This window comes from Cupressus sempervirens, chromosome 2, assembly GCF_028749045.1.
Source record: "Cupressus sempervirens isolate cs-2001-9-10 chromosome 2, ASM2874904v1, whole genome shotgun sequence".
Taxonomy (NCBI): domain Eukaryota; kingdom Viridiplantae; phylum Streptophyta; class Pinopsida; order Cupressales; family Cupressaceae; genus Cupressus; species Cupressus sempervirens.
Window position 1 is genome coordinate 347,847,915 of NC_143119.1, and position 26,456 is coordinate 347,874,370.

The following is a 26,456-nucleotide window of genomic DNA, read 5'->3' on the forward strand; positions in this document are numbered from 1 at the left end:
GTATTGACCTCTCACAACACTATACTGGAACTCATTAGTGAGCATATATTGACTATTTTGTTAAATAGATTCTAAACAAACTGTTACAACATATATTGGATTGTTTTGCTAAACAAGATTTGAACCATGATAAACTATGCATAGGTCAACTATGTATAGATAAAAGTCATGATTGCCACGTTTTCTTGATTGGCACTATGATATATATATATATATATATATATAGGTAATCACATGAGCACATATTGAAATTCATTATTAAGCACATATTGATTATGTATAGATAAAAGCCATGATTGTCATTGATCTATACATAGTTGATCCATACATAGTTTATGAATTGGCTCTATTTAATGGTATTGCATTCATCTTTCACAGCAGTATACTAGAACTCATTACTGGCAAGAAACGGTTAGAAAGTTTAGTTGTTCATTTCACTGGTATTGATTTCTCATAGCACTATACTGGAATTTATTAGTGAGCACAAGTTTATGATTTGGCTCTATTCAATGGTATTGCATTCATCTCACACAACAGTATACTAGAACTCATTTGCATTCATCTCTCAGAGCAGTATACTAGAACTCATTACTGGCAAGAAACTATTACAAAGTTTAGTTGTTCATTTCATTGGTATTGATCTCTCACAACACTATACTGGAATTTATTAGTGAGCACAAGTTTATGACTTGGCTCTATTTAATGGTATTGCATTCATCTCTCATAGTAGTATACTAGAACTCATTACTAGCAAGAAACTGTTACAAAGTTTAGTTGTTCATTTCACTGGTATTGGTCTCTCACAGCACTATACTAGAAGTTTTTTAGTGAGCACAAGTTTATGACTTGGCTCTATTTAATGGTATTGCATTCATCTCTTATAGCAGTATACTAAAACTCATTACTGAAAAGAAACTGTTACAAAGTTTGGTTGTTCATTTCATTGGTATTGATCTCTCATAGCACTATATTGGAATTTATTAGTGAGCACATATTGACTATTTTGCTAAACAGATTTGAAACAAACAGCTAGAAACTGTTAAAAAGTTTAATTTTTCATTTCACTGGTATTGATCTCTCACAACACTATACTACAATTTATTAGTGAGCACATATTGACTATTTTAAAAATAGATTTGAAACAAATAATTACCACATATATTGACTAAATTGCTAAGTAGATAGCAGATAGAAATAGAACCATGATAAACTATGTATAAGTTAGCTATGTGTAGATAAAGGCTATTGATATACTTGTAAATTTCATTGCTATGAGTACAAAAAAATAAAAATGTAATTATGATATATACAAGTAATCAGAGTTAAATGGCGTGAGCACATACTGAAACTCATTCTTGAGCATATATTTTAACTATTTTTCTAAGCAAACCTGCAACAGACTGTTACGTTTGAATAAACCAAAAAAGCCCAAAAAAAATCTAGTATGCAAAGGTGGGTGGGAGAAGAGAACCGTTCAAAGGCATCGCCGCCATTCAAAGCGGAGAAACCCTAGCCATGGCCACAAAAAAATTGCAGAAAATGCCACGGCCACAACCCAACAAACGCCACGGCCACAACCCAACAAACGATATGGCCATAGCCCAACAAACCCAGCAAACCAAAAATCCTCGCCTTCGCACAACAGAGCATGAAAATAACACAAACCCTCGTCTTCCAAAAACAACACAACAAACCCAATTTGTTCTTCCAAAAACCTAAGGCGAATTCTGCAGACTCGACGATTTATTCAAACGCATTCATAAAAACCCAACTTCGGGTTTTCATTTCAACTCCACCTATTTCCTGGAAGATGTTTCTTCCAATTTTTGAGCAAAATTGGTAGACAAAAACTGAAACCTAGTTCTGCATTTGATGAACCAAACGCCATGTTTTTCCTCCATAACTAGGTTTTGGCCCTCAAAACCCTATTCTGCGCTAGTTCTTGCTGTAACCAAACAGGGCCTATATTTAAATCTCTGTCTCTAATCTAAAGTCAACTTTGATTTCTTATATTTATTCTGGGAGTATGTACTCAATTCCCAGACTCATTCAATTTATTCAATATTACTTCAGTTCTCTACTTTAATGCAGTCCCTTTAGAACAATCCATCTTACACGCCTCTTCCAAACAAGATGCTCGAAACCTACCAAAACTGAACATCAGATAGCAATTTGCATGATGCTATAAAGTTCTAAATCAAAGGGAAAATTGTGGTTTCCAAATGTTATTCAAGAAATTTAGAATATTTACATAAATATTTTCATGTATATATTATACACGAGTTACCTTGATTTCTATTTGAATCCCTCACACCAAATAGCGAAAAAAAAAACCCAAAAAAACAAAAGAGACTTTTGTGGATTTCAAGAACGTATGCATTCCTCCCTAACTCTCCAATGCACATTTGTGCCATTCAATCCACCGGACTGAAAAGATGTCCAGTCTTCAAGAGCTTCTGTGAGATGATGAACCTTGGCCTTCAATCCCTTGCAACAATTTGCATGCATTGTACACACCACACTCAAATCCGTGCCAGATTCGCAAAACCCACTAAAATACTGTGTATCAAGGAAGCGTGGTCGCAGGTCTAGTCCAGAAATATTGTCAGACAACTTTATATCATTCCACACATCTTGGTCATTCAAGGAAGGCCTACTCTCCGTCCAATTGTTCCACATCTCCACCATTTCAACAGTCCTGTTGTTCGAACGGAGCAACATGAATCCAGTGTTCTCCCAATTTCTCATTTCATACGGATCACCAAAATATCTATCAGTTGACATTTCAAAATCTGCATCTATTGAAAATCTCTGAAATGGGTTTCTAAACCATAATATATCTGAATCCTGCGCAAGAATGGAACTTTACCGAGTTAACTACAAAATTAAAATTGATAAAGCCCAAATAAATCAGTGTATCAATTGATTTCAGAAAAGGAAAGGAAAAGAACCCACCGAGAAAAGAAAATGGTAGCCTCTGCATAGCACATTGGTGAGAAAGAGGATTTTAGAGCGCGTCATCTTCAAGTAATCCTCCGTCATGTAGAATGTCTCGCCTGAGAAATCAACTCCTGCAGTCTTCAATCGATAGCAGTGCGGATGAATTTGTGTGCAGGCGTTGAATGCCTTTTCGTCATGTGCAACCACCAGCAGATTGTTTAACAGTGGTTTTGTTCCTTCCCCAATTTCAAAGCTCTTCATAAACAACTCAAAAATGCCGCCAGGCTTCATCCAAGCTGCGTTCACTGTGGTTATTATCACCGTCTTGTTCGCCATGGAAGCCTTGCCTAGAGCCAATGCCAGCTCGTCCTATTTAACATAATTCGACATAATCCTATTTAACATAGTTTGAATCATTCGTATTTTACAATAGAATAGTGTTATACATATTTGATATTTTGTAATGTCCACTCAACATTGGGGCTTACAAAGTCAATGTGAACATTTCATCAAAGTAATTAACTAGCAGTTGCGTCTATGTACATGCAACGATTAGTCGATAGGAGAAATTTTTCTAATTGAATGGAAAGAAAAGAATATGTTTTATGTTGCTACGGAGAAGATATATCAATTTATTATTAGATTTTGAGTATAGTAATTCAAATTTAATATATTGTGTTGAGTTGACATATTTAGAAAGATTTAAAGTAAGAAAACATAAGAAATATTACAAGTAAACAAAAATACTCATTCATTAAGTGTGAACATAAACCATTGTGTGCAATGTGACAATTTAGTATAATGTTTAACACAGAACATACGTAACTTGCCAACTAAATAAGTTAAAAGGAATAGTAAAGAAATATAATATTTTTTAATCAATACTTGTTTCAATAATTTTTATTTGTTGTGCTTCAAATTTATGGCGTTTGATCTTATATTAGACATATATTTGAATAAAAAAACATATTATTCAAATTGCAAATATCTTATTTGAGAAGTACAATTAGAAATCATATTGTTAACATATGACCTAAAACATAATAGTAAATAGTGTAAATCTGCATAAATGTTTTAGTTAGTAGTGTTGAAAGTGGTATACTGTAATCTACAAAAGAAAATTAGAATAATTTTAAGTTAGGTTTGTTTAAATTCAATAAAAATTAACATATACACATGAAGAAAAAAGTTATGATTCACATGCTTTTAACTTTTAAAAATTAATAAAAAAATATATAAACCATACATTGAATTTTATAGAAGATAAATCATATTAAAATTATATAATCATATTTTCACTACAAATCAACATGTACACATAAGAAAGAAAAAAATATGATTAAAATTTATTTAACTTCTAAATAAAAAATCTAATTAAAATTATAATATAACATAAATTAAACTCACAAAAGATAAATCATACTAAAATTATATATACACATTTTATTTAAATTTGATAAAATGGAAAATAAAACTCAAATTTATAAACTTACAATAACTTTACAAAGAAAAATGAAACCAAAACTAAATAAACATACATTTCAACACTCACGGGAGAATTATATACATTTTAACTTTACAAAGAAAAAATCAAAATAAACTTAAATATAACATGTATTTAACACATTTAATATATAAAAAATCTAAAACTATATGTAACATGCATTTAACTTCAAAACTAAATTATCAATCTTTTAGCCCATACTATATTGCATGCAATTAATACATACATGTCCATTCTAGTTTTAATCTAGTAAGAAAGAAATTATCATTAATGCATTTAACTTCTAAATTAAAAAATCAAATAAAAATTGTTTATTACATAAATTGAATTTCACAAAATGCATTTAAAATACTTTTAATATATAAAAAATTCAAATGACATGTAGCATTTATTTAACTTCAAAAAAAATTTATCAAATCATTACCCACTATTTTGCATGCAATTGCTACATGTTCCTTAAATTTTCATCTAATAAAAAAAATTAATAACATGTATTTAACTTGTAAATAAAAATCAATTATACATATTATAAGTGGAATTTCACAAATGATGAATCACATTAAAATTATAAATATATATAAATTTGACAAAATTTGAACAAAAATATTGTGATTAACATATATTTTACTTTGAAAAAAAAATTAAATTAAAATTATATAAAATATGCATTGAGTTTTTAAAATGAAAAATCAAACTACAATTATATAAACTTTCTGATAGCTTTACAAAGACAAACAAACATGCCTTTAATCTTCACAATGAAACTCACACTAAAATTATATAATCTTATGTAACAATCATTTAAATTCAAAACAAAATTATCAAACATTTGGCCCACGGTATTTTGCATGTAATTAATACATGTCCCTTCAAATCTTCAACCTCCATCCTCTATGCTCTAACTGTAAAGAAAACTCATTCATGCTCAAAACTAAACCTATATTATTGAAATTAATAAAGAAAATTTAATTACAACATTCTTGGATTCTAATAATTTGAATAAGAGAATATCATTCTGCAAATTAAGAGGTCTTTTAGTGATCCTGCAAACAAAAAGATGTATAGACAATTCTTGTTGTTCTGAAAGCTACAAGGTTTTTAGATTTGATATGATTTCAACATAAGTTATTTTAAATATTTTATAGAAATGGTGAAATTTTTTGAAACTTATCCAATAGAAAGGAAAATGGGAAACTTTCCAATAAGCTTAAGAAATAGTAAAAGGAAAGTTAAATCTATAATAGATTTTTCACATCATAAAAAAGAAAAGTTCAAATTCTAATAATTGTTTTTTTTCACATGATCGAAAAATCATAAAACCAAGGTGGTCTTACAACTTTTTCGTCAAAAAACTAAATTCTCGGAGCAAAGCTCCCACACTAAGCCTATCGGCTTAATTATAACTTATAATATTCTATAGATGATAAAGATTGGGGTTATCAAATTAGACCTCTATATTTTAATAAAAATCAAGGAAGCTAGACTCAATTAATGCATTTAGTAAAATAATTTCTATGATGATAAATCATAGAATAATATAAATAATTATCAAAAAGATGCAAATTAAAATACAATACACTTCTCATCAAAAAAGATAAATTATTTCATTTGTTAAATTTTATAAAAATTTAAAAATAATTAAAATTAGTGACAATTAATGATTTTTAAATATATATTAATGAGTACCAAAAAAACTATCCCACATAATTCTAGAAGAGATATGCCCCTTGACTTCTCTGTACAAAATTAAAATAATATTTTAATTTTTTATATTTTATAAGAAACATTAATATTCAACAAAGTTAATGTCCACTTGTGATACATATTTCATTAAAAAAAGTAGTTGATGCAATATATTTAATAGTATTTGGTACTTTTTATTAAGAACCATTTGAAAAATACACAATTTTTGACAAATCCCTTGTTGTGAATGATGAAGATCTATAAATGCGAACTATAGTGCAAATTATACAGACTACTATGACAAACATGTAAATTGCTACATGAAATATGTAAACAGCTATCCTAAAAACACAACAATATTTGAAAAATAGGCATCCTCGAAAAAAAATATGGACAGGCTTCATGCAAACATGTAAATCACAAAGTAGTTGTCCCTACAAAAATAGCTTTACAACCCTAGCCAAATCAGTCCATCTACAAATGGAAAATTATTGTGATTCCCACGTGATGGAAATGAGGGAGAAGCCAATCTATATGAAGTTTTTGCCCCTAGGAAAAAAAATGAAAAATCTACATACGGAGAGCTTTAGACGAAGGGATAACCTCCAAGGTGAGGAAGGGTGGGTTAGTTTAGGCAAACGCCAAAACAAGGGAACCATGACTGATCACTATTTACAACCCAAGTGTAAATACAATTCAATTGCTAACAACATTAACTCCCCGACCGCCTCCAAATTGGCTAATCAACCAAACAAAATCATGTTCATCGTCGAAAAGGAAAGCAAAGTCAATTTTATAGTCCATGACACCAACCATAGGTGTATGTGTTAACATATGATGACAATGTATGTGACTACCTCATACTCCTTACAAGAGGTACCTAACTGCACTATGAACGAGGTGTACATACCCTACCCCCTAGTGGGATTTAAATTTATGACCTCCCTTTCGAGAGTACAATGAATCACCACTAGGACAAGAAAAGTAAATGAAAACAATAAGAAATTAGAGGAGAAAAGCTCTCTCAATGGAAGCTTTAAAGTTTGGGGGTGTAACAGAATATTACTTTTCCTTCCCTTTTGTTGTTTAGTGTAAATGTCCATTGCAAATGGGAGTGTGTGGAAGCAAGCCTCAAGGTGTTAAGTTGCAAGAAAATAGACTAATTGTATAGTTGCTTGCTTCTTAAAAGAACACAATTTTTATTTGAAATTTTTGTAGATATGTACATAACAAATTTGAAATAGATATGGACAACAATGTAAACTAAACATAGAAATTGACCAAATAAATCCTTGTACATAATAATATAGTTGTAACTTGAATCAAATAAAAGATTAGAAGCTATTATAAACTGAACAAAGGCCTATACACAAGAATGACCATTGGCCTATTCTCTAGCATTGATAATTTTGAGGGCCTATGTGACCATCTGTAGAGCAAATAAGAGCCTGCCAAAGTGGTTGCTCATAAAATCATCTGTAAAACATTTGCAATATTTGGACTATAAACATTAAGAATAGGGGTATACAAATTATGAAAACAATGTGATTATAGGATAGAGGAAATTTAATCACTGCCTAAAAAATATTCAAAAGGACTAAAAATCTTAAGGGAAGGGAATGTACAATTTTACCATCAATTCAATGCTATAATTTCTGTTTCTATTTGTGATAAATCCTTAGAGGAGAATGACGCTCGCAGTCAGCCCACATAAGTTGAAATGTCTATAAATTATTTGAAATCTTTCAATGCTATAAAATAATCTCCATTTAATATGTTAGAATTTTTGGAATTTGAAAGACAACAAAGTCATATCTATAGAAAATATTTAAGAGAAATGTGAGAAGCTTTACAATTTAAGTCAAAGAAATACAAAAATTTCATGGAAGATTGAAGAGGAGGAAATTTTTAAGACCCATATCTTTCTAGAAGTGAAGTGAAACAACAATACAAATAAAATGGAAAGGGATTACCAAAAAATCTCCACACATTGTCTTAGATGATGAAAAATACGTAGAGTTCAGACCAAATGAAATGATCCTCTGCATAGATGTCACTTGAATCTATTGACAATAAATGAAATCTTAAAATGTTATAACAAATAACTTCTTTGGAGATGCCACATTCCCACCACAATTTATCAGCACTATCTTGTTGTAGATTATCCTACAAAGACCTTACACTTGCTATGAAATCTCAAAAAGAAAATGTGATTTCTTCCTTGCAAATAGACATTTATTATTGTTAGTGAATTACATTTGATATCTTGAAAACCTCTCCTTCTACAGCATAACACCTTTGAAACCTAATCTCTTGCAAAATACTGACAAAGTTCTTGGGAAACATGCCTTCTCTTGCTTTGAAATGTGTAATTTTGGTTTGATGGTTTTGTTACACCATTTCTAGCCTAATCGAATAATTAAAAAAACATCTTAATATATGTTAGGTTCAAAAAACTTGCACTTTCCTTAATTCAAACATAGCATTAACATAGGCTTTAACAAGAATTGATAGAAATCTTATTTTTGATTGGATGTTGCCAACAAAATTTAATCACCAGTTATGCAAGAAGCCTTGGCAATAGTTACCGCCATATGCATGGCAGGAACTAATAATATTCTATAGATGATATAGATTGGGGTTATCAAATTAGACCTCTAGTATAAGATATTTAATAATATTTAATATTTTTTTTTATATTTATATTTTAATAAAAACCAAGGAAGCTAGACTCAATTAATACTTTTGGTGAAATCATTTCTATGGTGATAAATCATAGAAAAATATAAATAATTATAAAAAAGATGCAAATCAAAATATATATAAATTCTTCTCATCAATAAAGAAAAATTATTTCATTTGTTAAATTTTATAAAAATCTAAAAATAATTAAAGTTAGTGACAATCAATGATGTTTAAATATATATTAATGATTTCAAAAAATTATCTTGCCTAATTCTAGTAGAAATATGTCCCTTGACCTCTTTGCACAAAAATAAATTAATAATATTTTGATTTTCTATATTTTATAATAAACATTAATATTTAGCAAAGTCAATGTCTGCTTATGATACATATTTCATTAAAAATAATTAGTTAATACAATATATTTAATAGTATTTGATACTTTTTATTAAGAATCATTTGAAAAATACATTTTTTTTACAAATCCCTACTTGTGAATGATGGTGATCTACAATGCAAACTATATGAACTACTATGAAACACATGCAAATTGCTACATGAAATATGTAAACCACTATCCTAAGAACACATTGATATTTTAAAAATAGGCATCCTCAAAAGAAAAATATGGATGGGCTTCATGCACACATGTAAATCACAAAATAGTCGTCCCCTACAAAAACAACTTTATAGCCCTAGTTGAGTTAACTGCATTTTTTTGCTGCAAATTCACATAACGCTTTTTCCTCTATATTGAAGGATGGAACATTTTTTTCATTGAGGAATACATCTCTACTTCTGATAATTTTCTTCCCAATTGGATCCCAAATTCTAAAACCGAATTGATCTTTTCCATAACCCACAAAGATTCCTCTTTCTAATTTTGGATCAAGCTTCATTCTTTTCTCCTTTCAAACATGCACATAAGCTTCATAACCAAACACTGGGATGTGACAATATGAGATTCTCTTTCCCAACCACTCTTCCTCTAGTATGCCAAAGTCCAACTAAGAAGGTGGACGTTGGTTGATTAGATAGACTGTCGCATTACATGCCTTTGCCCAAAACTCCTTTCCTAAACCAACATTAGAGAGCATACAATGAGCTCTCTCAAGGATTGTTCTATTCATCCTCTCTACTGCTCCATTTTCTTGTAGAGTTAATGGATCAATCTTGATTCTATGGATGCCATTATCTACACAAAAGGAATCAAATGCCAATGAACTAAACTCTTTGCCATTATTCATTTGCAACAACTTTATTTTGTGACCAATCTGATTCTCAACTAAAGCCTTCAAAAATTTAAACTTGTTGAAACCATCAGATTTATTATGCAACATGTAAATCCATAACTTTCTTGTGCAATCATCAAGGAAAGTGATAAAGTAGTTTTCTTCTCCAATGGAGCTTACCTCAGTAGGTCCGAACACATCGAAATAAACTAAGGCCAAGGTAGTGCCTTTCTTTCCATGCACGGTCTTCAAGAAGCTAACTCGCTTATGTTTTCCATAAAGGAAACATTGACAAAATTGTAAGTCAATAGATTTCAGCCCTGATATATCCCTTTTATGCATAACAACAAAGCCCTTTTTACTCATGTGACCAAGCCTTTGATGCCATAATTTTGAATTACTATCTACAATTGTCATGAAAGCCCCAACTTTATTGACATTTTCTACAATATATAAACTTCCAATCTTGTCTCCTTTTGCAACTAACATGGATCCTTTTGTGACATTCCATGAATTGGTTAGAGACGTGAAAAAATAGGTTGTGCATATAGCTAACTTATGAAAATTAAATTTCTCTTTAATTGTGGAACATGAGACACATCTTTTAATAATCATTTAACGCCTCCTTTCAAAGACAATAAAATATCTTCTTTGCATACTATTTCACATGTCTTATTATCACCTAAATAAACTTCACCAAACTTATCTTCTTGATAATTTGAGGAGTATTCCATACATGGAGATGCATGAAATGATGTGCCAAAATCCAAAACCCAAGAGGCTGAAGTAGTCTTGGTTGTAGATAAAATTAATACACCATCATCTTTGTCATAGACTATATTGGCTTCACTTTTCAGAACTCGTTCTTGTGCTATTTTATAACCTCTACAATATTTCTTCATGTGGCCATTTTTTCCACAAAACTAGTAGTCTCCTCCTTTCCTTTCCTTTGAGTTCAAGTGCCTAGGTGATTTTGATCTTCTATGATGATTGGTTCTCCCCCTATTGTGGCTTTTTCCTCTAGTTTTGGTGTTGACCTCTATGAAGGTTTCACTGGATAAGGATTCCTTGTTTCTTCTTCTCATATCCTTACTAAGTAGGGTGACCACTACTTCATCATAGACCAACTTTCTCTTTGAGGAGTTTGAAGTACCAACTATTGTAACTATGGGATCCCAACTGTCGGGTAAGGAACTAAACAAGATGATAGATTTATATTCATCATCTTGATTCATGCCAACTGAGGTTGCTTGACATAACAAAGTGTTCAAATCATTTATATGATTTGACATCGTAGTTCCTTCCTTCATTTTTAGCTTGTAGAACTTCTTCATAATAATAATTTTTGTTTACAACCAATGTCATTTTGTACATTCTTTGAAGTTTATAAAAGAAATATTTTCACCATCGCCTTCTCATCAATCTTTTCCAAGTCTTCATCCTTCATTGTGGCAAGTTTCTTAGTTTTTCCTCCAATTGCAATCGACAAGTCTTGCTTGACTAGCAATGAATGCATTTGAACTTTCCAAAAAAATAAATTTTTCTTAAGAATTCTTGCAAGTTTGCAAAATCTTCCACGACTCTAGATTTTCAAACATCAAAATTGATCCTTGCAACTATGCCAAGCTTTGATACCAATTGTGAAGTTTGCTGAAAGTGAAAAGTGAAAGAACATAACAACAAGAAAGAAGAAAAACACAAACACAAATTTATCATGGTTCACCATAAATTTTGGCTATGTCCACATTGCAGGGAAGATCTCTTATTAATGTCAAAGTCTAATATTTCACTGCTGTAGATCCAACTCTTCAAATATATGATATCTAGAATAAGCCTCCAATAAAAAAAATATAGAGAGAGACTCAAAAGAATTGAAAAGTCGTTACAAGTTGGAGGGAAACAATAATAAAAGGGAAAAAGAAATGAAAGACCTTTTGGATTTGCATATAGACCCAACACCTAGCCCAAATCAGTCCATCTACAAATGGAAAATTGTTGTGATTTCCACATGGTGGAAATGGGAGAGAAGCCATCTACAGGAAGTCTTTTCCCTCTTAGGGAAAAAAAAAACTTCAAATCTACATATAGAGAGGTCTAGACTGAGGGATAACCTCCAAGGTGAAGAAGAGTGGGTAGGTGTAGGCAAATGCCAAAACAAAGGAACTAGGAATGAACACTATTTATAACCCAAGTGTAAATACAATTCGATAGTTCACAACATTAACTCCCCAATCACCCCCAAATTGGCTGATCAACCAAACACAATAATGAAATCATTGAGAAAACTAAATTAAAAAAAAAAAGAATTTAGAGGAGAAAATCTCTCTCAATGCAAGACTTAAAGTTTGGGGGCATAAAAACACATAATTATTGCAAACCCGTACTCTCTTTCAAATGAAAAAGCATTCAACCACATTAATTAGTGATGATGAAAGGAAGGTTGGTCCTTTAGAAACAATGGTGGTTCTAAGCAATACATATACAAAAGTCTTTTTACACCATTGTGAAAAGCACAATATCTTTGCCTTCTAGAGTAGTTTATTAGACCATCAATGAATAATATTATGAAGTGGTTGTATGTAGACCTTAAAAACTACATAAGTATCAATAGCCAAAATAATAACTTCCTACATCTAGATTGTAAAGATATCTCTCTTAAAAACTCAATGTTAAATGAATCATTGATTTTCTATGAAGGATTTTGTTTAAAGTTCTTTCAATGAAAACCAAACTTCAATCCTCACATTCTCAAAAGAGGTAATTCTCAAATAGGTTATCATACACAGTTTCCCCATTGAATTGTTGCAAAGTAAGATTATGAGCTACAATTAGGTAATTTGGTAGGAGGAGCTATAGAAGTAGAAACTAACTTTATGAAGAGCTCTTCAGTTAAACTCCTTATTGAATCCCAAATGGAATCCTTATATTTAAAACCATTGAAAATTGTTACAAATAACTCTATTCATCACTTTAAACTAGATAATTACATTGGTTTTGTTAACAACGTATATACTTTCAGAACAAAAAATGATAGGGATGGTAAGTCCACTCAATGTCGCATAGGAACCTAATACTACATATGTAGGACTCAAATTTTGAGGATATAAATGTCAAGATCTGGAAGATTATCACAAGAATGTGAACGAACCTATCAAAGTTTTGATAAACATAGAAATGGACCCCAATGCTAGAGGAAATACCATTGATTTTTCTCCAAAGAAGCCACAATTTGCAAATGAATATTAGTATATATAATAAGGATAAATTGTAGAAGAATTTAAAGTGACTGAATTAGAGGAATAGTGACAAATTTAAACAAGGAACAAATTGTGAAGGAAGAAACTCCATAACCAAGGAAAACATTAAAGAAGACATAAGAAAGTTAAGAGATGCAATCCTTGAAAAAGTAGTAGGGGAATTTATCAAGGAAGTTGGGGTTGAGCAATAGGAAGTTCAAATGAAAGAGCATGTCAACCACCTAGAGAAAAAAGGATAGTTCAAAATATTGAATAAAATATGGTCATCATAAGTGATATGATGAAGAAATTTCAAATGGTTCATAGTGAGGCTAGAGACAAATTAATAAAGTGACATAACTTGGAATATGAGAACAAGAAAGATATAGATATAAAAGATAACTTGGAAGATATAGGGGAGGTTCACAAGGAAAATAAAAGCCCTCAAAGTAACGAGATGAAAAGACACTATTTTATACAAATTGAAGTGTAAACGCTCCTTGAACTTCTTGCAAGTGATAACATTGAACTTGAGGGCCCAAAAAAGGATTCCCCAAACTGATCTCCAAGATATTGAGAGGAATTTAGAGTAATTGAGTTGGATAAGGTAAACTTTGGACAAATAGAATCCTTATTCAATGAACATCAAGGAATCAAAATGTATTCTTTGACCCAGTAGAGGTGGAAATAACATAATACTACATTCTTAATAATAAGTATACCATCTTAAATTAGAAGCACCTTAATTTAATGATATTTTAACACCCATTTAATATGGTATTATCATTTAAATTGTATTCCTCCCCTTTCTTCTCCTTTCTCCTAGGTAGAATTAGGATAAGACCTAATATATCCTCTTTAAAACTCCTATGTTTACAATAAAAAGCTCGATGAAGGATCTAGCTACCTAGTTCCTCCTTTTCCTTCATCAAATAACTCAAAATCTATTTTCTACACCATAATAACTCTATCTCAAGTTCTACACCCACTTTCTAGGATTTGAGACTTTTTTTGGGAACCTAAGGGAGTCTCAGGGGTTTTGGGTCTTGGTTAATAGGGAAGTAGTGCATCTTTTCCCAATAAAGGATGTAGTACATTCCTAATGGGAAAATCAAGAACATAGTGCATCCCTTCTTGGGCCCTATTTGGGTTTGAGTCCTGAGTTTTGTGTATGGATTGATCCAGGGTGTTAACTTCTAGGTGAGTTAGCATGCAAGAGAAAGTTAATTCTAATCCCTTTATAAACACATTCATTTACTCCATTTTGCATCCACAAGAATTCTATCATCCATGCCAAAGCTCTAAATTTCTCAAAATATCAAACACTTAAGCATTCTTCAAGCATTCAAGGAATCTCTCAATTAAAGATCAAGGATTCATGCATTCAAGCCATTAAAAGATTTTATGAAAGATATAGTATTTCCAACTTTCAAGATCTCTCTTCATACATTCAAGATCCTTTGGTGTATCTTCTACATTAATCTCTCAAATATCTACATTCATTCCTAAGACAAATTTCGAGCATATTCATTCACAAAGGTTTTGGTTTCATTTTGATTTCATTTCCTAGGGTTTTTAAGTTGTGTCAAAGCTATTGCATTTACATACCAAATTCAAGAGAATACTCTTAGATTTATATTACTTCATGTTAGATCTACTTCTTCTACTTGTTAGAATGTTCTATTTTCTATCTCAATTCAAGGTTAATTCCTAAACTAGGGTTTGATCAAGGAAAATCCCTCCAACCAAAAAACCAAAAACCCTTTATTTTGTAGGTTTTGGATCTGGAAAAGATAAAAAGGTTGCAGATTTAGATACACTTTTTGTTGTTTGTTAGAATTGCAAAAATTAAATCAAGTTCAGACACAAGTTATTAGAGATATACTACTCCCTTATGGAAACTATCACCCTCATGTGGAAGTCACCCTTGATTAGGGGAAAGTGGCCCCTACCAAATCATTGAATTTTTTTTTGGATTTTGTATATCCTTCCATTTTCAGTCCAAATAGTAGGATTCAACCCTTTTGAAGGTCATTTAGTAGCCCATTTTAAGGTTTTTCTTGTGAGGTATATATCATCTTCACTTTATCATCTTTGTCTTTTTATATTTTAGTCTTATATTGCATATCTACTCAAGCTTAAACCCTCTTAAGGTGGAGGTGAGAGGGAAGTAAATCCAAGTAATTTATCCTATTGCGTTAGATTATGAACAAATAATTCCTTTTATAGTGATCAAACCTATCTTAAGAGGTGGATCTTGGTATTCCCCCTTTATTAACTTTGTTGGGGTGGATTAATTTCATTCCCCCAACACATATTTGGTAAAGCTGACCTATGAGATTTCCTTTTTTTGATTTTTGGAGTTAGATTTCATTTTGGTATTTCTAGATCTAATTTGTATGTTATTATTTTCATTAGTGGTATTTAGATCTCCTTTTTCATTGTTTCATATAGATTTCATTTCATATACTTGCATTTTGAAAAACAAAATGCATCTAGTTTCTTTCATAGTCATTGCATTTCCTTTCAATGGGGTTGCTATCTCTATTTTCAAGTTTCATTCATGATCTTCAAGACATTTAGTTTCACACATACGATGAGAAATTTATTTTCCCTTGCATTGATCCTTCTCCCCCTCTAAAGGGAAATCCTTTCAAAGATGATGTTGATCAACCTTTAGAGATTTACGATGTTCTAACCTTGATAATTCTACTATTTGGGATGAGCCCTTGGATAGGAATATTTATTATTCTGTCCCTCATGAAAATTCTTGAGTCATGATTATTCCTCCTCTAATGTATGCTTTCTTCCTTCTTTAGATGATCTTACTATTTGCACTAAACCCTTAGATAAGGATATGGATTACTCCCTTCCTCACGAGGCACCTTTAAATGATGACATGGTTATTATTTCTAATGATCCATCACTTTCTATGCATTTTATTGATATTCCTTCTATATATGAGGCCTTATAATGTTAAATGAAGAACTTTCATTTCTATGAGGCAGAGTAACTTAGATGACTCACCTTTTTCTCTCATAGGCTTTGGACCAATGATGTCATCCTTCTTGATCCCTGCTCTTTCCAATAATTCACTGGGAATCTTGTTCAGGTCTTTAGGTTCTTTGTTAGGACATAATAAGATTTGAAGAGCCTCAATGAGTTTTTGTGAATCTTCATTTTCCTCACCCTCTTCTTCGTCTATCTCATCATCTACATGATGAGTTTCCTGTTGTTCTTGATTAAGAAATGAACCCACATTGTGAAATTTTTTTTCCTCTCCTTGGTCATTAGATCCTCTTGATCATTAGCATACAATTCCCTTTCTCTATCAGCAAACTTCTTGTATCTTGTGAATGAAATGTCAACAATTTTGTTGTCCTTTCTGCTCCTTTTCTTGCGAGTGTATTGAAGGTATTTAGTTCTAGAATGGATAGATCTCCTTCCCCACATAAATTTAAGAGAAATAATGATAAATTGTTTAAGTCCCTTTCTCCATTAGAGTACACTTTGAACAAAGTATTATTCATTCTTTGATCTACAAAACTAAAAAGAATTTTTTGGGTAACCTCACAATTAAAATTGTGAGAAACTTTCCCTAATAGAAATGCCAATTTGTTGGTTATAAAAAATGTTGGTTGAAAACCTACAAGCCTTGTCTGCTTGATGCTAGAAAATCAACACAATTTTGGTGAACGAAGAAGGTTGGAAATATATTTGCTCAACCCTCACCCTTCAAGCTCTGCAAAACCTAGGTGGTTGTATCTTCTTATCTCAACTCTTATAGAGGAGAGATAAGAGTAATAATCTTGAGTAGGAAAGTACTTTCTGAAGGAGAAACCATGTGATAGTATTCTTGAAAATTAAAATGTGAAGCGATATATGCAAGCAAGAGAATGAGGCAAAGAATTTCACCTTCCATTAAATTGCACTTTTCCTTAGAAAAAATAAAATACCAATCCTTTCTTGATGGGAGAATAGAGTCAATAATAATGTTTGTTGCAATCATCCAATCAGTTGGAGACAAGCACACATCTATCAATTATTGGACAAAGAACTTGATATTATAAAACTCTAGTTAATTGAATTTAACTCCAATAGTAGTGAAGACTAGTTACACAAAACCCATGCATAGATTATGCTTATCAAGGATTTTATTTCTTCAATTTCAATCCATCAACAATAATGTAAATCCAAGAAGACGATTTTCAAATACCAACAATTATGATCTATTCCCAAACTTTAGAAGAGAAATAGATTATTTTTATTAATTATAAAAATAAGTACAATTGGGTGGTGATTGGTTGCAATGTCTATATGTATGCTACACATTCATATATTTGTATCTTTGTATCTCTATATTCCTATCTATTAGGTCTTGGTACCCTTTCTTATATAAAATGAAAGGGTACAAAATAGCTTCAAACCTTTACAAAAAAACTAACTAATTTCTAATTGCAACTATTCACAATTTTTTTTACAATGATAACTTTTTAAAGAAGCTTTTGAATAAAATATCACAATTCTCAAATCATATCAAGGATTTCTTCAAAATTCTATTTTCCATGAAGGTCTTTTGAATAAGATTAGATGGCTCTGACCTTGGCTCTATCTTCTTCAAGCTCCATCTCTTGCACATCACTTACATAGCTAGTGTAATTCTTCTACAAATCTTAGGCTGGTGTGTACATGTTGAGAACATGAAGTTGGTCTTCCTCCGCTAGTGATAAATCTAGCTTCATGACTAGTTTTGGGCCATTCTAATCATTGTATGCTTGAATGAGCAGTCCCATAGTGAAGAGTCTTTAAAACCTTCAAAAAAATAGAACAACAAATTTGTAATACAAGGACATTCTGATAGAATTTTTCCTTATAATTTCCTCACTCAATAGCGACTAGTAATTGCATTAAAATCCCTTTAGTAGATCACACACACAAATGCAAAGAGATTATCACATCTAAGAATGCACTTAGCCTTAAATGCTCATTTCCCTTTGTTAGAATTTGAAAAGATATCTTCAGAAGGAAAATCTTTGCTAAGTCAACCTAATGAATAGACATAGCATACGAGATTGTGAAAGTAGAATGCCAAGAAATCTAGTCTTGTGAACTAGAGACAATGAATAGATAGAACCATCTTGAATGCAAAATTGTGAAATTGACGATGCCTTAAAACCCTATTCTTGAAATTGTGAAATCGGAATTGCCTTCACTAGTAAATTTGAACTCAATTTTCGATGAATTTTGGTCAAAATTTTGACCAAGTAGTTCATGAGAATTTTACTCGTCGAAATTTCAACCAATACATTCATCGAAATTTTTTTAATTTTTGCTAGCTTTAATTTGTCATTGTTGGTCGAAATTTTCACCAATGGTTGGTTGATTTTTTTAAGAATTGGTGAAATTTTTGACCAATTCTTGGTAGAAAACTACCAAGAATTGGTTGAAATTTCCACCAATGTTTGCACAATTTTTTTTAAATAATTGGTGGAAATTTTGACCAATTCTTGGTAGAAAACTATCAAGAATTGGTCAAAATTTCCACCAATATTTGGTCAATTATTTTTTTAATGTTGTATCAAGCAATTGTTTCTTATCGAAGCCATTTAATTTGCAACCTTTTAAATCTCTGCAAATAGATAATGGAATGGATGCTTTACAATCAGAGGATACCTTTGAGAAGAAAAATTCTCCTGCTCCAACTTTATCTTTGCAAATATTTAAAAGGTTGCAAATTAGGATAAGAAACAATTACTTGATACAACATGGAAAAAATGGACATTTATGCATAAAGAGATGAATCAAAAACATATCAAACTTCTTGCCTCTTAAATTTGATTCTATTATTCTAAGAGCATTATTGATATTATTGAAATTGACATAATAGATATAATTGTTTATATAAATTTATCTCCATTATCTGAAGTAGTCCAGATATAAGGTTTATATAGTTGAACAACTTTTGACAAGACCCATCTACTTTACCAAATCAAATTGCTTATTGTTGAACATCCGTACACCAATACTGTATGTACAATTAGTCAGCCACTTCAACTCATTGACCATAATGAAATCTCCAGAAGTAAGAGTCTCAATGATCTTAAAAAATTTCTGCAAAAGAAACCATTTTATTAGTCACTAAGCATCATCAACCACACACACTCTTAAAACTTTTAAGCATTATAAAGCCTTGTGTTTGGCATGAATTTGAGTAAAGTCAAGATCCTAACTTGAGAATTTTTTTGATACATCAGAGCCAACTTCAAGGCTGAAGTTGTAGCAAGTAATACCATCTGGCAGCTCCTACAAAGTTCCTTCTTTTCCTCTTATGGAATAGGGTCACAACTACAACAAACAATCTAGCTTCACTTACCAAAAGGGTTACCAACCAATCTGAATTTCATTCAAAGAGAACTCATATGAAAGGGATAGTGGGACAGAGCATCATAAGATCACATCAATAGATTACCTAAGTACAATAAGAAATATGTAGGAAAAAATAAGAAAAGTTTGTTCCAATGAAGAAAACCAAATAAAATGTCTACATTTTGCAGCATTTGCTACAAAGAAGTCCCATTCTTGCTTCACACATTGAGTAGATGCCTTTGAGAGGAATTCTAGAGCCCTGAAAATACTAATCACTAATTCATTTTTCCCATATTCCAAATCTCTAAGTGATTTCTAAAATTCCTCAACCATATTCCAAATCTTTTGAACTGAACTAGAAAGGAGTTCTTTATTGTAATTTTTTGCACAAGATCTTACTTCTAATATTTTAGACTCAATATAGTCAACCCGATCATCACCTAAACATGAGACTTCAAATCATTTAAATCCCATTCCCACACCATAAATATGTAAGACTACATAAAGATGGACCAGTAATGCTTGCTAGACAATGAAGCGATACATACATCATTCAGAACTTGAAATAACAACTATTAAAATTATATAGTGAAAACCAAAATTGGGCTTTGGAGATTGTTATATATGACTTAGAATAGATGAGTTTAATTTGTTAAAATATTGAATTCAAAGGAGGAAAACCCAAGTTCAAATATGTTGTAACTTGATTTTCCTTACTTCTATAACTGAATGCTAAAATATTTATATGCATCTCTTATTGACGCTCAAATTATCCTATCATTTAAAAATAAATAAAAAATAAAAATAGTAAAATGGTGGTATCGAATTGATTGAAACATGCTCCTCATAAATTTAAATCCCACAAAATCATTTCCACACTCTGCATCTTCTATAGTCCAGGGTTTCTTTGCTTCTTTGAACAAAATAGTTTAGAAGATGAGGATATGGATTTGAATTTAGCATTGGAAAGTGAAATGCTTATTGTTGGTATGTCGTTTAGTTAGATGTAGATTGAATGGAAATGTTCACTTTGTGGGGTTCAATTACAATCATAAAATGTCACCGCCATCACCATAAGCAGTTCATCTCAATCTCACAACACTATACAGAAAGGGTCAGTTGAAAGAGGTGTTGTACATTCTTCTTACTACACTCAACCCCCCCTGAAGACTTTTTGACTTATCTTCAACTATTGCAGACTTGCATTGTCAAGGATACCCCTTTACAAGGAAAAATAATCCATACTTTCATTGTCTAGAGGGGATGTGCATTTGCTGCACGAACAAGTTTTTGAAATAAGCTTCTCAATATGTATGCCAAGTGTGGGAATTTGGGAGATGCTCATAAAGAGTTTTATCACATGGAAGAATGAGACAACGTCTCATGGAATGTGATAATTGCAATGTATAGAAGACAAGGGTTTCCTTAGGAGGCACTCACACTATTTTACCAAATGCAACAAGCAGGTCTTCAACCCAACTAGTCCACATTTGCCAGTGTACTCCCAACCTATGCCAAAATGAGAGCTTACGAAGAGGCTATGGACATCCATCAAAGCATAAGGGATAGGAGAATTTTGTAAAATGTTTTCACCTCGAGTGCATTGGTAGAAATGTATGCAAAATGTGGAAGAATGGATAAGGCAAGTGAACTATTTGACCAAATGCCTCAAAGAATTGTGGTTTCATGGACTGCAATGATTGCAGGGTATGCGCAAAATGGGTTTGTTGAAAAAGCCTTGCACACTTTTAAGTTGATGCAAGTGGCTAGTGTAAAACTAAATTCCTTGACCTTTGCCAGCACTCTCCCAACCTGTGCCCAAGTGGAGCTTTGGAACTAGGTAGACTTGTCCATCAAAACATAATTAAAAGTGGAGCATGTTTAGATATTATAGTAGGAAGTGTAGTAGTTAACATGTATGCAAAATGTAGAAGCATGCACAAGGCATTTGAACTATGCGATGAAATGCCTCAAAGAAATGTAGTTTCATGGACTATGATGATTACAGACTCTGCACAAAATGGATCTATTTGAAAAGCCTTGGAAACTTTTAAGAAAATGTAGCTGGTAGGTGTAAAGCCAGACTCCACAACCTTTTCTAGCATACTCTTAGCCTGTTCTAAATTAGGAGCATTCAAACTGAGTATGAACATCTATCAAGACATAATTGAAAGAGGATTTTTGTCTGATGCCACTATTCCCAATGCCCTGATAGACATGTATCTCCAAACAACTATACTTCCAAACTATAGTTCCTTTAATATATCTCCTCATCCAACTTAGGGTGAAAGGATCTACCACATCACCCCACCATCTAGAAGCCTCAACTTCATTTTCTTGCCTAGTCACCAAATTATCTAAGTCCCTATCCATGTGAACTATTTTGATTAAGGACACATACACAATATGGAAATATCTATGTGTCAACACTCATCTTGCAACCCTATTTTCTGAAGTTTTTTATTGGAGTATATGTCAATTATCCTTGGTAGTTTAGTTCCTCTTATGGTAGTCATCTAATTTTGAGAGTCCTCTAATTTTATAGAGAGTCAAAGATGGATAGTATTTTTTGTGAAAAAAGTGGCAAGACACTAGAATATTTATTTATAATAAACATTTTTCAAGAGATCCTAGAGGAAATAACTAGTGAAGAACATCTCCAATCCTTTCTCAAAGTAAAAATTATGTTTAATTGATTCCATATACTACCTTTATACAATCTAAATTTGGTGGTTCAAATTATATTTTAACTTTGAATTTTATCCAAGAAGTGAGAAAAAAAGATTTGACACAATATTTTTGCAATATATTTATAGTTACATTGAAGCATAGTAGATTGTATAAACATCTACAACTTGCTCTAATAATCTAAAATCTTTACTTTGAACTGGTTATTTACGTAATGCTCTGTTACTTCCATCCAAAATGTCAACCTCATTCTCTATTATTGGAGTAATTAATATTGGTTTCCAATAGGATATCGTAATATCCCTCCTTTTGATCTACTCAAGACTAGGGTAGTGGTGATTGGTTTCCTCTACACACCAACTTCAGCTCACAATACTATCCCTATCTTCCAAGTAGCCTTAAGCCTTCAAAAAGGAAAATAAACTTCCCCACACCTCACTCCCTTGCACCCTCCAAGATCTCAGACTCCAAGACACCTCTTCACACTCTTTTCCACCATTCACAAAGTTTCATAACCCCCTATAAGTTTTGAGCTTCTTTCTAAGCTAAAAGGTCAAGTTGCTCTAAGAGACCTAATAGGGGTTCTTTCCTAGTAGCCCTATTCAACCAAAATAAACACCAAACTCCAAGAACTTCCAAATAACCCTAAAAAATAATTATAGAATCCCTCATAACATAATAAGACCTAAATAATCCCACAAGATGGGTTTTGGATCGACTCTCAGGATTCCTTAACTCTCAAGACCTAGCTTAAGGCTTATTAGGTTTAAAATCATTGTTTTGGTTTCTAAACCGTCAAACTTGAAACCCACATCAATGTTGCTTCTCCCATCACCAAGGAAATCCTCCAACCTTACTATTCACACACTCTCAAGCACCCATGATCTTTTCTTTGTCTTTTGCAACGTTATTGCATACTGTTAACACGTTGAGCATACCAGTTGCTTGGCCTTAAATGTTGTCAGAATATCCCAAGAAGGTGGGTGATGGTAAGAAAAAGGCCAAATTATTCATCTCCATCCCAATACCCTTCTACACACCAATCATTAGGGTTTTCCACTATGGGAATTAGGAGGGAGGAGCCATTTCAATTCAAACCCTAACTATAGAATAGGGTAAACAATAGGCACAAATAAAACCAAAAGAGATTCCAACTTATATAACATTACCAAATCAAATTAGTACATTCACAAGAAACCTATAATACAAATTTCTATAGTCATAACATGTACTTACTTCCACTCTGGGTATAGATTTTAAATATATACTCATTGCTTATACATGATTTCCCACCAAAAAACACTTGTTATTTCCTTTAAATTCCATACAACACATTCCAACCCACACTTGGGTTGAAAATATTCACTTTATAGGACAAACCTCTTGACCTTACAAATTCATTCCCTCATGTTCGATCCAAATAGTAAATTGATTGTTGATCTTCCAGTTTGCAAGAAAATTTTCAAAAAGTTGCATGACAACTTTTTTTTATAGCATTTTTGCAATTTTTACAGCTTTTTCCAATACTTCAAAACAAAAGACTCCAAATGCCTACCAAACCTTACCAAATCATGCAATAATACTAAAAGCATGAAAAATATAGATTTTTGGTCAACTCATAGTGTTGACCAACCTTTGACTTGCTAATATGCCTTATTACAATATGTAAGAAACTTGTCTAAATGCATTCTAGGGATGATTGAGATTGCCTAAATGTCTTTTGTCATCTTGGACACTTATTGACCTCCTACTCTATCCACCTTGGTGTTTGACCACCTTATTTAGGATCTAAGGCGCCTGCACCAGTTTCATAGAGTTATCACCACTAGTGTAAATAATATAGAAATACATTATATTACCTACTCTTCATATTAACTTCAAACATAGAATAAATATCTTTGATGCAAAATTTCCAAAAACCATTATTTTCCAATCCCACCACAAGGCACAAAATTGTCAGTTCAATGATAATATATCTTTGAAGTCCCCACATGTTCCATCTATCTTGACCTTTATTCATGGAAATCAAACTGAATTACACTAGTATTTAATAATTAGATAAGTATTATTTCTTTCCCTTGTCTAGGAGTATTTAAATGCATACACTTAACCAAAACATTGACCCAAAACTTATAACAAAGTAAAAAAACTCACCGTATCCTTTAAGACATTTGTAGATTTAGAGCCTTATAGGCTCAATCATGACAAAATTGAGGATTTTAAATAGATTAGAGGTCACAAAATGAAAATGAGCCCAACAAAAGGAAGATCTTTATCTCTTATATCTCCTTGGGCTGCAAATCTAAAATATTCTCAACTTGGTTCTCAAGATTAAATTGTACAATAGATAACTAATTCTCTAAGAAATTCAATAATATAATTGCCAATTTAAACATGGGATGAGCTTGGGTCCAAAGAACACAGGGATCCCTATAATAGAAAAATAGGGGTATTTATGTTATCTTATTTCCTCAAATGTAGTGAAGATGATTTGTTAGGATAATCATGCTCATGTCCCACAATGGCTAGTATTGCATTGTATTACTCCTATATAAATTTTAGAAAATATGAGGAAAAATACCATGAACACTGGATCTCAAGATCCCTTGCATGTTCCAGAAAGGTGTAAGGAGAAAGGGCCCAAAATTGATAAAAATAAAGATAAGTCAAAAGGATTTTCTAAGAACCTAAGACAAAGCTTGGTAATGTTGGTGACATTGTTGGTATTAATAAGTGTTAATATAGATGAGGAGGAGAAATATAAGATCTTACTTTTTTTTACCTAATTCATTTGATTCCCTTGTTATGGTCATTTATAACACAAATATCTTATTTTGAAGTAAGAAAAAGTGGCATTTTATTTACTTTATAAAAGGATGAGGATGAAGATATCTTTTAGAGTCAATAAGACCCTTGTTATATCTAGAAGATAAAAGGAAAAATGAAAGAAGAATAAGAAGGATAAGATATCCAAACCTAGGGGGTGATCCAAATCTCTTAGAAAGTTTAATATTATTTTTGGAATTGTGGTATTTTATACATTGTCAAGAGGATTGTGAATTTGAATAGAGAAATAAAATAAAATTGGATTTTGATTTGGACATTGAATAGGAAGATTGTAATGCATTCATTGAATCTGTGACCACTTATGCATATGATGATATATGATTAAATGTCTTAGGTGGATATTTTCATATGTCCTCTAATATGGAATCATTTTCTAAATATGAAGAATTTGATGGAGGCAAGGTGTACTTAGATGAGAATTATCTTTTTAAATATTATTTTTTATTGTAAAGTCAAAATCAAATCTTTTGATAGTGGAATGCAAATGATTAATCATGTGCTACATCTCCCTTGTCTAAAATGAAATTTGGTATCTATGAGAATTTAGGTATGAAACTAGTCTTGTTTTATGTAGGATGGAAAAAGGAAAGATGTACTATGGGGATTGTTAAAGGTATTAGAATTGAAATACTGTATTTAAGTTGGATAAATACAATGTTGAGAATAATAGTAATTTTAAATTTTTAAAAAAATCCATGGATACTTCATTAGAGAAGAGAAATATTAAGGTTTGAATTATTGAATTTTTACATTAATATAGGTTAGCCATAGGTTAAATTATATAAACCAATTAGTTTTGATTAGACAATTTGGGAGAGGGCACAAAACTAACAAAAAGTAATACCAAGTCTTTGTTTTTTGTTCAAAATAGAAAGTGACTCACAAGAAGTGAATGAAAAGGTATTTTTAATGGAGACATAACCATGGGGAGAAAACTCCTCAACACGGGAGAAAAAGAACAAAAAACCACAAAACATAAATATATGGGAGCATTGGGTGAAGAAAAAGATAAGGCACCCACAAACATAAACCAAAAAGATGGGTAGCCTTAAAGAACCAAAAATGTCCAAACCTAAGAGAGAAGAAGTACTAGAAAATATGAAAGAGATAATATAAACCATACACTCATGTAAAGGAGGAAAAGGAACCAAGGTTCCAAGGTGGCCAAATAAATGAGAACCACAAAAAGAAAGGAGGGAAGCAATAAAAATTGAATCCACTAAACACAAGAAGGTAGAGAATGGTTAGAATAAGAGAAGGTCCTATGAAAGACCA

General features: G+C 31.6%; 1 protein-coding gene across 1 annotated transcript; it reads right to left on the reverse strand.

Moving 5' to 3' along the window:
- Positions 1-2,364: 2,364 nt before the first annotated feature.
- On the reverse strand, positions 2,365-20,715 carry LOC149572563 (uncharacterized protein At4g15970-like). Its single transcript, XM_089815854.1, has 4 exons — positions 20,710-20,715; positions 19,266-19,391; positions 2,956-3,309; positions 2,365-2,847 (listed from the first exon to the last, which is right to left on the reverse strand). Exons 1-4 carry the CDS (start codon positions 20,713-20,715, stop codon positions 2,365-2,367), a joined length of 969 nt encoding a protein of 322 aa, XP_089671980.1.
- Positions 20,716-26,456: the final 5,741 nt, after the last annotated feature.

Coding starts and splice junctions, on each gene's coding strand:
- LOC149572563 (XM_089815854.1), bottom strand. Junction 3,310..19,265: donor ACAATAAGCAATTTGATTTG/GTAAAGTAGATG, acceptor TATGTTAAATAG/GACGAGCTGGCATTGGCTCT. Junction 2,848..2,955: donor GCTACCATTTTCTTTTCTCG/GTGGGTTCTTTT, acceptor ATTCTTGCGCAG/GATTCAGATATATTATGGTT.